Here is a 15,502-nt window from a genome sequence, read left to right on the forward strand (position 1 = left end):
ATTGGTAGGGGGATCGAGTTTCGGAGCCACGAGGTCATTGCTGCAGCTGTACAAAACTCTGGTGCGGCCGCACCTGGAGTATTGCGTGCAGTTCTGGTCACCGCATTATAGGAAGGATGTGGAAGCTTTGGAAAGGGTGCAGAGGAGATTTACTAGGATGTTGCCTGGTATGGAGGGAAGGTCTTACGAGGAAAGGCTGAGGGACTTGAGGTTGTTTTCGTTGGAGAGAAGGAGGAGGAGAGGTGACTTAATAGAGACATATAAGATAATCAGAGGGTTAGATAGGGTGGATAGTGAGAGTCTTTTTCCTTGGATGGTGATGGCAAACACGAGGGGACATAGCTTTCAGTTGAGGGGTGATAGATATAGGACAGATGTCAGAGGTAGTTTCTTTACTCAGAGAGTAGTAGGGGCGTGGATCGCCCTGCCTGCAACAGTAGTAGACTCGCCAACTTTAAGGGCATTCAAGTGGTCATTGGATAGACATATGGATGAAAATGGAATAGTTTAGGTCAGATGGTTTCACAGTTCGGCGCAACATTGAGGGCCGAAGGGCCTGTACTGCGCTGTAATGTTCTATGTTCTATGTTCTATGTTCTATTTATGTGGTATAATTTCAAATGATGGTGATACTGTATGGGGGTATAAAATGTATGGAATGTTTTAACATTTTTCCCTCAGGAAACTCGCACAAAGAAACACAGCAGAGTTTCAATGGATGAAAATATTTCAGAGAACATCTTTAAAAAGAGTGTAAAAGGCATCCTGAAGCCCACAGGTGAGGTTTGGCAGATTGGTGCCTCTTGAGTTAAGTTCAATCAAAAGTTTATTGAAAGCATTTTGAAAATGTTCCGCACCTCGCCATACCAATGGGGAGGCCAGAAGCTTCTGAGATGGAGGAAAATTCAATCCGCGCCACATTTGTGCACCTACTAATGCCAGTTTCAGAGAAAGTCTGGCAGATGCATAGGAGCAGATCACTTCACCACACAGCAACAGATAATGTGTGGCACAGGGAGACCAAGCAGGGAAACAAAGATAAAGTTACTTTAAGGTATCATGCTCAATCTGTCACCTATGCGGCACAGTGGCGCAGTGGTTAGCACCGCAGCCTCACAACTCCAGCGACCCGGGTTCAATTCTGGGAACTGCCTGTGTGGAGTTTGCAAGTTCTCCCTGTGTCTGCGTGGGTTTTCCCCGGGTGCTCCGGTTTCCTCCCACAAGCCAAAAGACTTGCAGGTTGGTAGGTAAATTGGCCATTATAAATTGCCCCTAGTATAGGTAGGTAGGTGGTAGGGAAATATAGGGACAGGTGGGGATGTGGTAGGAATATGGGATTAGTGTAGGATTAGTATAAATGGGTGGTTGATGGTCGGCACAGACTCGGTGGGCCGAAGGGCCTGTTTCAGTGCTGTATCTCTAAACTAAGCTGTTCTTGTTGGTGGCACTAGATTTAGCCTCTGCATCCCTTGTCCAAGAAGGAGAAAAATCAGCCAAGATTCCTGCTTCTGATTGATATCCAGCGCCCCCGCCCCACTGGAAAAAGCCTTTGCTCGACAGGCTAGGAAAATGTCAAGCTTGGCTGTGAATATTCCCCATGATTGAACTGCCTGCTGAAAATCATTCATTAAGAATACACTGTAGGCAATCATAACCAAAGAAACAATGCTCATGCATTAGTCATGTCCGGAATCGGAAAATAGGGGTGGGGCTGGGGGAGGTGGCTGGGGGTTGGGACAGAATCTTAAAAAGACAGAACCTCACTCACAAAAAGGAGTAGGCTACATTGATGTGCTGCACCAGAGATGAAAACCCAAACTGACATTCGGGCTTCAGCTGACACTCATTGTGGTATGTCCCAGATGGTGACTTACTAATTTCATCCAGATCTTCAAATAGGATTCCATTTTGTTTTGTGCATCAGCACTTTAACTGACTACAGAATGGCATTGGCAGAAGCCATTGTGGTTCTCTGGTTGCTTGTTCATCTCTGTCTGCACTGTGAAGTCATAAGACTTTCGTATTTGTCCATGTAATCACATGCATAGCTGTATCTAGTACATGGATTGCCTTTGTATGTGGTATTTCTGATATGTAGGCTGCTTTTCACCTAGTTTTGGTTTAACATACAGGCTGTCTGGCCAGCATCTCAGGCAAAATTCATTGTGACCCCATTCAAACTCCATAAAATTAGGAGGAGCCAGAGGCATCAATAGGAGTTATTGTGTGAATGTAGCATTACCCCAATCTGTGCTTTTGAAGTAATTATTTTATATTCAATTTCTCTATTAGAACATAGTAAATCTGTGCTGGATCTTCACACACCAGATTCTGCAAACAAAGATGATTCCATGGGAGACCGCAGTCAGTCAGTTCCAGGTCTCAACGTGGAGCAGGTCCGTATGTGTATTTTTATGTATGAACTTTATACACTGTATCCAGTCTAGTGATCACTTCCTTTCACTTTCAGAACATTTCCCACTTACACCTCTACCTTTGCACCATTACTGAGATCCTCATCTATGTCTTTATCATCTTGAGAAACATCAATAAATGTTCTCGTTGCCAGTTTAGGCTGCCCTTCAAAACTTCAGTCTATCGAGAGCTTTGCAGAGCCCAGGTCCTCTCCTACATAAAGTCATCCCCTTTCCCATCCTTCTCATGCTTCACAATGGCACTGTGCCCCACAAATGTATTTCAAAATCCTCATTCTCAAATGCTTTCATTACCATGTTGTAGCCTACCTGGGATAGTTGTTGTAACTTCCGCTCCTGCCGCAAATCCCATTTTCCATGCGATTTTGTATTTAAATTAGAGGCATAGGGAACACTTGGGATCATGTGGCCAGCGGGGGCAGCCTTTCATTGGAGGAACCCACCATCACTGCCCAAAGCACCATGATCGCCACAAATATAAAATATTCTGTGCTTGCAGCTTCAAGGATCAGCAGCCTTCCTTTCATGTAAGTATCTTCAGAATAACTTCCATTGAAGATTTTACTTAAATCAAAATGTTTTTGCCTCCCTTATTTTGTGAAAGTCACCACCAACTTCATATCATTTATTTTCCCTACGGCTAAAGTAAATCTCATGGGAGCCAGCAGGCAGCGTCCCGCCCCACGGTTCAGTGAGGTCACCCTGCAGGTTCTCCTCCAGGCCATCAGGGAAAGGCAGGAGGTCCACTTCCCGGCAGATGGAGTCAGAAGACCCTCCCGCCTCACCAAGGCGGCCTGGATGGAAGTAGCGGAGCAGGTCTCAAACCATGGGGTCACTCATAGAACATGGGTACAGTGCCACAAACAAATCAATGACTTGCTCAGATCAGTGAGGGTAAGTGGTCCTGGTGAGGCTGCTCCATTGTTTTCTTCCATGCTCTGTATCTTCAAGGCAGAGAGTATGCAAGGAATGCTGTGTAATGCGTGAGCAGTCTTGGTGCCGTTCACTAAATTATGAAGATTGGCATTGTTTATGTGATTGAATGTGTTGTGTGAAAGCCAATGCAAAATGAGTGATGTTGATGCATGTATGTAATGGTTGTGATGCATCATTTGCCATGTCATTAAATCTGCACTGTCTGCCGCTGGATAAACGAAGCCACAACCAGCATGAGCTTTCTAAGACAGGAGGAGGGTTCCCTGACATCAGGCTGCTGACCACAGCTGAGGAGGAGGCTTCGGAGATCGCGAGAGAGGAGCGAGGCAGGAGCCACAAGGTGTAAGGATGAAGTGTCATCTCTGCTCTTGCAGCCATATGTGGAAACTGAAGGAAATTGTGTAAACTCATGTGAAACACATGCTTAAAGTGCCTGTTTGTGTTTCCACTGCAGCTGCCTGCACTCGAGTAGCAGAATGCCGTGTGGCCCAAGAATCCTCCTCTGGGAAGCAGGAAGCAGCCAATGCCCCAGAGGGTGCACCGTCACCTGCCTCTTCTTCCACCTCCACCAGCGCTGATACATCCACACAGTCCGTGGGGGGTTTCAGATTAGAATCTGGGTCACAAGCTGGTGTGCACGACACAGACACATCCCAGCAGCTGAGGGAGCATGTACCAGCTGGGTTCCCTGACAACCAGAAGACTGCTGGGGACCAGGCCCCTGCTCAGCCCCGTGCTCATGATGATTCTGTTTGTTGCTACGAGAAGTCTGCTAGATGTGCAGCAAAGCCGTGTGGAAAATATGTTAGAGATGCCTGATGTCATGTGTGGCTTTGTGCATGCCATGGAGGAGTCCATGCAAGCCATGACATCTGCCATGCATTTGAGCGTATGGCTTTTTCAGTTGAGAGTCTGGTGAGCGCCGTGATGAGTCTGGTTGAGCACTCGAACCATATGCCATCTGACCTGCTCTCCATCGCTTTTGTGGGTTCCATGCAGCAGAGTCCAAGCGAGAGTGGGACAAGGAACCTGGACCTCCCTCCAGGTGCTCCTTCCCCTTAGGGAGACAGGCAGGTGCCATTGTGCACACAGATGGAGGAAGAGTGCATGCCAGCTGCCCTGGGCCTTCCTCTCAGGACACTCCCAGTGTAAGCGGCATCTCTCCTCCCCCACCCCCCAACCCCCAACATTGATCCCCTTACCTCCAGCAGGCGTGCACATGGGGGATACTCGAGGACCATTTCTGCAGATCCTCAGTAGGATGGAGCCATCAAGGCCCTGTTCCTCCAGAGAACACATGTCACGGTCATCCACAGCAATGGGCGGCACACTAAGCAGACTGCCTCCACTTCAGCTGCTAATGTTGGGGTAGCACCTAGACATAGTGGGAGAAAAAGGAAATCAAAAGAGTTTTGATCACAACGGTGGCATGGGTGCTGTCCAAATTGTCACAATTGAAAAGATTTATTAAAGCATTTTTATTTCATGCAAAATTTGATCCACTGTCAGTAATGTTTTATTTGGTTACAGATGGATGCAAAGACATTTTTTGCAGGCCTATGGCAGGAAGCAATGATGCTTGCAAAGCATCTCAGGAAACAAAGTGATTACGGACAACGCAGCCGGTAGCTTACGTCATCCGACCGCACCAATCCGCGCAGATTGGTTCCTACCCTCTGCGTATGCGCTGCGTTCCGCAGTGCCAGGACTGGTTGGCGCATGCACAGATGACGTCATCGCGTAACGCGGGCAGATGGTGGGGGGATCAGGGCTGGAGAGCAGGGGTGCGGGGAGGTGCGCTCTCCTCCTTTCCGCTCGCTGCCCCCCGCCTGCTCGCACACCCCCTCCCCCCGCTTGCTCGCACACCCCCCCCCCCCCACCTGCTCGTTCACAGCCCCCGGCCCGCTCGTTCACTGCCCACTTCCTCCCTCCCTCCCCTCCCTGGCCTGCTCGCTACCCCCTCCCTTCCCCTCCCCCACACGCTCGCTTCCTCCCCTCCATGTGTTTAGGTTGCCATCGTGTGATTATTTGAGCAGTGCCATCTTTAATCCTGGCAGCTGCCTGACATCGCAGACTGTGACGTTTTCGTGGCACTGACTGCATTTGCGCATGTGCCATTGTAGCGCCATCTAGTGGTGGCATCCGCAAATGCAGCCTTCAGGAAATGTCCGGTCTCCAGAACTCATTGGAATTTTAGCCTTCAATCTTCAATGATGGCTGTTTTCCTATTGATGATTAATAACTTTTTCCAATACTGTCATGCCTTATTTTTGTTTTCTACGGTCATAACATAACGCTGCTTGCAATGGTGTGTAGTCACATTCATCATAGCCCATGGATGGTTTCAAAAGTCTATCACATTAAAGTGCAGTAACACTTCATTAAGATTGCAGAGATGAATAAGACCTCATGCAAAAGAAAATTTCTGTGGGGAATTGTTATGTTTCTCCTCCCAACGTTCCTTGATGATGTGGCTTATTGTTGACTGAAACATGTATAAAATACGGTTCTCCCTGATGTCCCTTGCATGTCTCTCCATGGCCCTCATATTGATGGCATCATGGTCATTGTTGTCCTCCTCCTCACCCTCTTCATAGTCATTCTCATTTGAGGAGGACTGGTGTTCCTCCGGTTCCTCAGAGTGCAGAATGTTGTCACATCTAATTGCAAGGTTGTGCAAGGTACAGCAGATGGCGATTATTCGTGACACCCTCTGTGGCGCGTACTGAAGAGCTACCCTAGAGCGGTCAAGGCAATGGAATCGCATTTTCAGCATGCCAATGGTGTCCTCAATGATGGCTCTGGTGGATGCGTGAGCAACATTGTACCTCTCTTCACCAGCACTGGTGTCATCGATCATGTACAAAGTAACACCCCGGGTCCAGCCATATTGTTCGGCTGGTTCCTGAAAAACTGCTGGCAGCTGTGAGTTCCTCAAAATGTAGGAGTCATGACAGCTCTTGGGAAACGTGCGCAAACATGCATGATTCTTCTCCTGTGTCATAAACCAGCTGTATGTTTAAAGAGTGGAAGCATTTACGATTGACAAAGACAGCATGCTGGTCCCAGGGAGCTGTAATGGCCACATGAGTACAGTCAGTCACCCCCTGCACTCGAGGGAACCCAGCAATGGTGCCAAAGGCCGCAGACCTTTCTGCCTGGCTGTCCTCGTCTATAGTAAGTAGATTAACTCATTGGCACGTCGAAAAATGGCATTGGTCACCTCTTTGATGCACTTGTGGGTCACAGACTACGAGATGCCACATATATCGCCCGAGGATCCCTGGAAGGAGCCACTGGAGAAAAAATTGAGTGCAGCAGTCATCTTGAGGGCAGCTGGTATGGGATTCCCACCAAAGCCGAGAAGCTACAATTGATGCTGCAGGATCCTATAGATTTCTGTGACCATTTCACGTGACATCCTTAGGCGTCTCTGGCATTTCCTCTCTGACATTTGAAGGTAATTTGTCCTTGTCCTGAGGATGCGATGACGTGCCAGTGCCTGTCTTTGATAAGGCCATTCCTGGATGTTATCATTCGGAGCATCCTCACCTTCCTGTTCTGTCTGTAGCTGGCACTCGGGCATCAGGAGTTGAGGGAAAAGAGCCCTCCTTAGTCTCTCTCTTTGTTCTTCTTCCCATGGCACCAGACAAATTGGGTGTAAGATGAAGGGTCACTGACCTGAAACGTTAACTTTGCTTCTGTCTCCACCGATGCTGCCAGACCTGCTGAGTATTTCCAGCATTTCTTGTTTTTATTTCATATTTCCAGCATCTGCAGTATTTTATTTTTATTATTTATGTATGAGACTCATGTCGCTGTGGCCTTTCTGAACAATAAATAAACAGAGCGTGGCAATTCAGCCCTCTATTGCTAGTGAGCTGAAACATTGAGACAATGAACTTGCATCTGCCTTCAAATTGCAACCAGGTAGAAGACACACCCACTGTCGTTTGCCTCCTCCCACTCTTCTTGCAATCCTTGAGTGTCCATGTGGTTTCCATTATTGGAGAAAATGGTGCACGTGGAATTCAGGGCAAATCTCCCCACCTTCCAGCCTCCTCCTGCAATCTTCCAGCTTGAACCCATCACCCTTGACCTGCCCATTGTTACCGTTACCCTTCTCTCTGTTACCAATGAGCCTCCCCATTACTGTGAACAGTGTAATCATCAATGTATTCATGCCATCCCTCCCCGTGCCTATTCCTATTACTATCAACATGCTAACTCTTATCCTTGAACATCCTCACGCCGAACTGACCATTGTTGTCAAGTCCCATTCCCCACATATGAAGCTGTCGAATATCCACCCATTAGTCTTGATCTTCCCCACTAAAGAATCCATTTGCCCCCACTGACTGTTCACGTTCTCTCTGCTAGCCAGTAACCTCAATTTGCCACACAGCTTCCCGATGTCAACAGCACTCATCCCTCCCTTTGGGGCCTTGCCAAATATCTTCAGACAGTACTGCTCTAATCCACCCACCACCCCCGCAGCTGACAAACTGCATCTTCACTACCAACATCAACCATTCAACAACCTGGAAGCTCCACACCACCCTCCCCTGCTCCTCCATGCACCAAATCAACCCCACCCTTCCTTCCCGACTACCCTCCCCTGCTCCTCTACATCTGATCAAGCCCACCCTTCCCTCCCTGACTACTCCTCCGCTCCTTCATGCACCCGATCAACCCCACCCTTCTCTCCCTGACTACCCCTCCGCTCCTTCATGCACCCGATCAAGCCCACCCTTCTCTCCCTGACTACCCCTCCGCTCCTCCATGCACCCGATCAACCCCACCCTTCCCTCCCAGACTACCCTCCCCTGCTCCTGATCAAGCACACCCTTCTCTCCCTGACTACCCCTCCGCTCCTTCATGCACCCGATCAAGCCCACCCTTCTCTCCCTGACTACCCCTCCGCTGCTTCATGCACCCGATCAACCCCACCCTTCCCTCCCAGACTACCCTCCCCTGCTTCTGTAGCCCCTGTCCATGCCATCGCCGCCATCTCCTGAGATGATTCACCCTTGCTGGGGCTGAGCCTGGAGGCAAACATCCATTCCAATGCTGGTGTTAGTTTAGCGGATGAGTTAAAGAGCGAAGAGTACAATCCTGAGACTCAACTGCACAAATCCAATTGTTGCACATCACGTTGAAACATTCGTGAACCAGGTGGCACGGGAATATCGCTCGCCGTTCGCTTAATCTGGCAGGTAGGACTAAATTGTAACTATGTGTAGGGTAATGAGTATTCATGTTATTTAAATCAATGCAAAGCTGCAATTCGCCACCAGGCTAGGGAACTGTGGAACACTGCAAAACTGCCACCAACTTAATTCTTTTAAAATAACCTACCATCGGGAATCCGAGAAAATACGTCCCACCAAATTATATCACCCCACACGCGACCAAATCCACTGCGGTGGACTGCATAAAATTCCTCCCACATCTCTGCTGCTTTTTCCCAAACCACTTTGCCTTCGAAGCCTAACTTTTTATCTATGCCATCAATTTCTATTTCCCTATTTTTCATCCACTGCTCCCCTTTGCACTTGCTGACTTTTTGTTGTGTGAGCATATTGTACAAATGTAAGTTGTTTTGTTGTTAAACTCTCTGGATGTGCTGAGCAGATTTCCAAAACCCTATTCATGATCCAATAAATGACTTAGTAAACTCTTATCTTCCATACAGTTCCCAGCAACATGCCTGCATTTGGTATTATTGCTATTAGAATTGCCATAAGTAGTTTCATGCTGTGCTAAACCCAGTGCATGCAAAGGAAACAGATAATGTAATGATCCTAGAGGTTTTGAAAGGCTAATAGGCTATGATATGCCAACACCTGCACAGATTCCCCAAGCCAGGGAGGAGAAAATTTTTGGAGTGTCCCTGTTGATGTGATTATTGAGTGATCTCTGTTGGAAATGCATGTGGATGCCAAGGAGAGTAGCTGGTCAGCCTAGGCTGTGATGACTCCAAGGCCGGAATTTTATGGCCCCCAAACGAGCAGGCAGGTGGTGGGAGGCGAGGGGGCGTAAAATTGAGTGGGAGGTGCGGGGGGGGCGGCATTCCTGACCCTGTTCCACCCCTGCTGCAATTTTACGTGGGGCGGCAGCTGTGAGAAATGACCCACCTGCCCCAGGCCAATCAAGGCTCTTAAGTGGTCAATTAACTGGCACTTAAGGGCCTCCTCCTGCTGCCGTGGGTATTTTACCCTCAGCAGCTGGATTGCAAAGGCCTCAAGAACCCCACTTGGTAAAACCAGGTGGCCTTCTTACAGGCTGGGGGGTGCCCTCCTGATTGGGCACCCTATGCCCCATGGAGGGCTGCCCCCAAAGCCCCAACTGTTCCCAAAGCACAACACTCCCCACCCCCCCCCCCCCCCCCCCCAAACCAACACCTCCCCCTTGCCTCACCAGGGCCCGGCCAATTTCCCTAGTGAGGCCCCAAAATCATACTGTAGTTCTGGGGCCATCCTTCCTCTTGCTGTGGTGCCTGGGTGTAATCCCAGCAGTGGCCATCGCTCCTGGTGATGTTGCTGGACTAAGAGCTGCTGGCCCACTAATTGGCTGGCAGCTCTATTAGGCAGGACTTGCTGCCTCAAGGAAGTGGAAGTAACTGCCCAAGATCAATTAAGGATCTGGGGAGCATAAAATCCCGGCCTGGCTCCCCAGCCCAGCGGAGGTGGGCTTGCCACCGACTTTTCGGTCAGTAGGCAGAGTCTCCCGCCAATGTAAAATTCCGGCCGAAAGTTTCAGTGGCTTCCCAACACTCGCTGTTCACACTTGCATAGGTATGGCCTCTTGGCTAATGCACTAATGTGGCTGAAGTCTGAGCTAGGTTTTCTTTTGTTCTTTCCAGCCTGTGATTTTCTGCCAATTAATTAAAGTGAATGCACAGAGAGTCATGTGATGCAACAGAAGATCTTGCGAATGCTTTAAATTGAGTCAAACATTGAAGTGTTGAGAAATAAACTAACCACAGTAAACAGGGCTGAATTATTAATGGGTAAACCTACAGATGAACAGTGGAAGGTATTCAAAGAAGTATTTGATAAAATACATTCCCCTAAAAGGCAAAAGTTCCACTTGTATAGTTAAGCAATCAAGGTTAACAAGATCTAAGATCAGAGACAAAATCTAGCTAAAAAGAAAAAGCTTACACAAATGCAAGAAAAAGTGGAAATCCAACAAACTGGAAGAGGTGAGAGTGACTGCCCTTGACTTCAAGGCAGCATTTGACCGAGTATGAAATTAAGTAGCTCGAGCAAAACTGAAGTCAATGGGAATCGGGGGGGAAAACTCTCTGCTGGTTGGAATCATATCTAGTGCAAAGGACATCACTGCAGGAGTTCCTCAGGGTAGTGTCCTCGGCCCAACCATCTTCAGCTGCTACATGAATGACCTTTCTTCAATCATAAGGTCAGAAGTGGGGATGTTCGCTGATGATTGCACAATGTTCAGCACCATTTGTGACTCCTCAGATACTGAAGCATTCTGTGTAGAAATGCAGCAAGACCTGGACAATATCCAGGCTTAGGCTGATAAGTGGCAAGTAACATTCGCACCACACAAGTGCCAGGTAATGACCATCTCCAACAAGAGAGAATCTAACCATCTCCACTTGACATTCAACAGCTGATCCTCCACTATCAACATCCTGGGGGGTTACCATTGAATAGAAACTGAACTGGAGCAGCCATATAAATATGGTGGCTACAAGAGCAGGTCAGAGGCTAGGAATCCTGCAGCGAGTAACTCATCTCCTGACTCCCCAAAGCCTGTCCACCATCTACAAGGCACAAGTCAGGAGTGTGATGGAATACTCTCCACTTGCCTGGGTGGGAGCAGCTCCAACAACACTCAAGAAGCTCGACACCATCCAAGACAAAGCAGCCCGCTTGATTGGCGCCCTGTCCACCAACATTCACTCCCTCCACCACTGACGCACAGTAGCAGCAGTGTGTCCCATCCACAAGATGCACTGCAGCAACACACCAAGGCTACTTAGGCAGCATCTTCCAAACCCGCGACCTCTACCATCTAGAAGGACAAAGACAGCACATATGTGGGAACACCACCACCTGCAAGTTCCCCTACAAGCCACACACCATCCTTTACCGTCGCTGGGTCAAAATCCTGGAACTCCCTAACAGCACTGTGGGTGTACCTACCCCACATGGACTGCAGCGGTTCAAGAAGGCACCACCACCTTCTCAAGGGCAATTAGGGATGGGCAATAAAATGCTGGCCTCGCCAGCGATGCCCACATCCCATGAAATGAATTTTTTAAAAAGCAATATAGGGATACAAAGGAGATAATAAGAGGTGCAAAAAGAGAATATAAAAATGATTTGCAAGAGATATCAATGCTAACAGTAAAGGTTTTTAATCAATATATTAAGCAAAAGAAATTGCTAATGGAGAATGTGGGCCCATGAAAGACAGATGCACATAAATGAACAGTAAGGAAATGGCAGACTTCTTAAATGAATACTTTGTATCTGTTTTCACATTAGATGATGAAATTATTAGCAAAAAGAGTGCACAGCATTTGAGGTAACTTTGTAACATTGGTATTGATTGGGAGGCAGGAGACAGAGTAGGGAGAAAGGGAATGATTGGTGGGATGTGACAAGTGGTGTTCCCCAGGGATCTGTATTAGGGTCTCTGCTTTTCAGCATCGACATCAACAATGTATGATTGGTGAACTGTATATCGAAGTTTGTAGATGGCACTAAGTTAGGAGACACAGTAAGTTTTGTAGATGGGAGCAGGAAGCTACAAAGGATCCAAAGTAGATGATCTCACACTTCCCCACATTAAACTCTACCTGCCACAGTTTTGCCCACTCATTTAATCAGAAGACTGAGGTGTATAAAATGATAAAGGATTTGATATGGTAGATACAAAGAAACTACTTCCTCTCGCAGGGGTATCCAGAACAAGGAGACATAATAAAATTAGAGCTAGGCCATTCAGGAGTGAAATCAAGAAACATATTTTCATACAAAATCTGGAATTCTCTCTGCCAAATGTCTGGCTCATAATTGAAATTTTCCAAAAGTAGGTAAATGCAGTTGAACACAGTTTAGCCATGATTTGATTGAATGGAGGAACAGGCCCAAGGGGGCTGAATGGGCTACTGCTGTTCTTATGTAAATGGAAGACTCAAGATCAGTGTCTTGAGCATGAACACAGAGCTTTCTGAAACCTTCATCCACACTTTGATGGAGCATCAGGTTAGGCTGTGTTCATCAAACCATTCTCTTCTGACTAAGTCAACAGAAAGGAAATAATACTGAAGCTACAAAATCTTTAGTTGCACCATAATTCTAGTGTGTTGGCACAAAGATTGAGAAAGCAATGGAACAAGGGTTCCTGCCAGCAATTCCACATGCTAATTTGTGTTTTTAGGTGTGTTACTTCAGGGAAGAAACCAAGCTTGGTGCCACTTTCTTTCCAAAACGGAGAGGGGTGGTGTGGGGTTATTCTGGAAAACATTTGAGTGTCTGGTTGCAGAAAAATGAATGGAGGGTTTGGTTTTCTCCATGGTCCTGATGGCAAGAAACAAACATGACTTTTTTTTGTAAAATTGGAAAAGGAAATAAACTAGTCGTTGCTTGAACAAAATGTTTCAGAACCAAATTATCCATGCGTGTTTTACTGCTCTAACATTACCAGAAGTTAATAATCAGTTGTAATTTCTGTCTTTTGACAGGAGGAGGAAGAGGACATTGATAAATTGGTGACAATCCACAGGCTGACAAATGCTCGCCAGAGCCTCAAGAGTGGCAGTTCCGTTGTAAGTGACTCAGCAAAATATTGTAATTGTGACGCCATATAGAATTCCTCATGCGTGAAATGTGTGCATAGAAACCAATATAAGGCTAAATTTATTGCCCATTCATAGTCAGAATCGGGAGAAAATCTAGTCCATAGTGCCACTGTGAATATAGATGCTTCACCAAGATAATCTACCTTCGGGCTTGTATTTACTGGTACAGGCTGATTATAATAATGCAGGAGCTCTCTCCATGTGGCATAGTGTGTCACATCCTTGTGAAATTTTTTATTTTGTGTTATTTCCTTCTCAAGCTGAGCATATACTATGACTGAGAGGTCAAATGGTCAGTGTACTGCTCGGCCTACATTAATACCTTAATCCTGCAGCTCTCGGTTTAACTTCTTTTCATTTCTCCCATGAGCAGTATTCTAACCTTTTCTCTTTATTGCTCCTCAACACTTGTAGCTGCAATTGGGGACATAGTGGGGAAACCAAGTGAATCTATCCATGAAAGTTGATGTTTGATTTCTATTGGCAAAAATATTACATGTTTCTTTCAACATCACTCCAGTTTTTTTTTAGCATTTTATTGAGTGGTTCACTCTCAGGAGAAGTGTTTATTTCATTTGTTCCCCTCCTCTCCTGAAAGCACTGACTCCTTGCTGGGGTATAGTTCCAAAGACTGCTGTCAGATTTAACTTATTAAAGCGGCCTTTATTCAAGTAAAGATCCTGTCTTCACAAAACATTCGTACCTGTGCATCTCCAGCAAGGGTCACTGGGTAGTTGTCAGGAACAGGAACCCTGTCAATTTTGCCCTCAATAGCCGAGGGGCAGTCAAACCAATTGTAATGTTCTGATTGTCATCAGCTAACTCAGCATAGATTGAGGTTTGAACCCTGGAATCTCCATGGCCTGTATGGCTCAGCTACTCACAGGATAAACTCCCTGACTGTCAGGGGAGAAATATTATTTAAATAATTCATCAAGATACAATTCTAAAATGAACTTGTTCTCATTAGTCCCATATCACTCTTTCTGATCATAAATGTCACTTCTCTAATATTTCCCTGTTGCTCTACATATACTCAAATAGCGTAGTGTTGAGAAATCTTTTCGAGTTAATTTATGCTGCCTGTACCTGATGTGAGACTGATAGGACAGTGCAGACGAGGTTCTACATTAACCCATGATATCTGTTTGAGGAGTACTTTATAATGATACTGAGTATCAAAAATGTAAGAATATTTCCCAGCCCTGGCATTCCTCACCTCGATGAGCATAAAACCTTCCGCCGATTCCTTACCTGAAGAAAAATAATTTGAAACCTCTCAGGAAGTGGTCTTGACTCTTTTAAATATATTTAGATTACAAAATTATATTGAGTATACCTCAATATAAATCGTATGAGATAAATTTAACAAACTGGGATCTGTAGTTTTCTTAGTCTGAAATTAATTTAAATAACAAACATTACAGCACTTTTATTTCAGAGTACAATAGGCAGCATGGTTAGCATCTACAGTGAGGCAGGTGACTATGGCAATGTCACAGTTACTGGGGAGATCACCTTCTTTCTGAGTTATGACCAAAAGAAGCAAGAACTTAATATACATGTGAAGGAGTGTCGTAACCTGGCTTATGGAGATGAGAACAAGAGGAGGTCAAATCCGTAAGTATGTGTGTTTATGGAATGCCAGGTGTTTCTAAAAATACTGTCTGTGTATTGTTCTGACTGAGGTGGGAGGAGTGCACTGTATTTCTCTAGTTCCACTTCTCTACAGGTCACAACATATATTTAAACATATATATTTTACACTTTACCCCAGAATAAATACATGAACCAGATTTCTTTAATAAACAATAAAATTATCAGTTTATTATAAAACAAGACTTATCCAGTAAAGATGCAAAGCACTAACAGTTTGAAATATTAATGTAAATACGTATTCCCTTCTCGATACCCAACACACACAACACGCACACACACAGGCACCAATTACATAAAAAAAAATTCTCTGCAGAGATTCACTTTACAAAAAGACAAAGAAAGATACTTTGGCCAAATATTTTTTAATTCTTGAAGAAAAAGGATGATATATCGTGTCCCAAATAGCATACAGTCTGGCGTCCAAGTACACATAGACGAGACACTGGGATCTTTTCTGGAGCAGTTTTTTTCAGGCGGCGTTGAGAATTAATCTGGCAGGCTTTCCAGCAGCTTCTCAGGAGAAATGCAATATCAGGGGTTTTCGCTATCACACACTGGATTTTTTTGCAGGGCCTCAAAGAGGTGGAGAAAGATGAGCTGGGTGATTCTTTCAGCAGGCTACAAACCCAAC

The 15,502-nt window shown here is 46.0% G+C and overlaps 1 protein-coding gene across 6 annotated transcripts in view; it reads left to right on the plus strand.

Moving 5' to 3' along the window:
- The window catches only part of sytl4 (synaptotagmin-like 4), a 108,397-nt gene that overhangs the window by 63,818 nt on the left and 29,077 nt on the right, over positions 1-15,502 (plus strand). For all 6 annotated transcript variants that reach the window (XM_068047656.1, XM_068047657.1, XM_068047655.1 and 3 more), the window contains 4 exons: positions 682-778; positions 2,293-2,396; positions 13,096-13,179; positions 14,654-14,832. In XM_068047656.1, the coding sequence (XP_067903757.1) occupies positions 682-778; positions 2,293-2,396; positions 13,096-13,179; positions 14,654-14,832 (464 nt within the window). The remainder of the gene's footprint in view (positions 1-681; positions 779-2,292; positions 2,397-13,095; positions 13,180-14,653; positions 14,833-15,502) is intronic.

This window comes from Heterodontus francisci, chromosome 15 (genome assembly GCF_036365525.1).
Source record: "Heterodontus francisci isolate sHetFra1 chromosome 15, sHetFra1.hap1, whole genome shotgun sequence".
Taxonomy (NCBI): Eukaryota; Metazoa; Chordata; class Chondrichthyes; order Heterodontiformes; family Heterodontidae; genus Heterodontus; species Heterodontus francisci.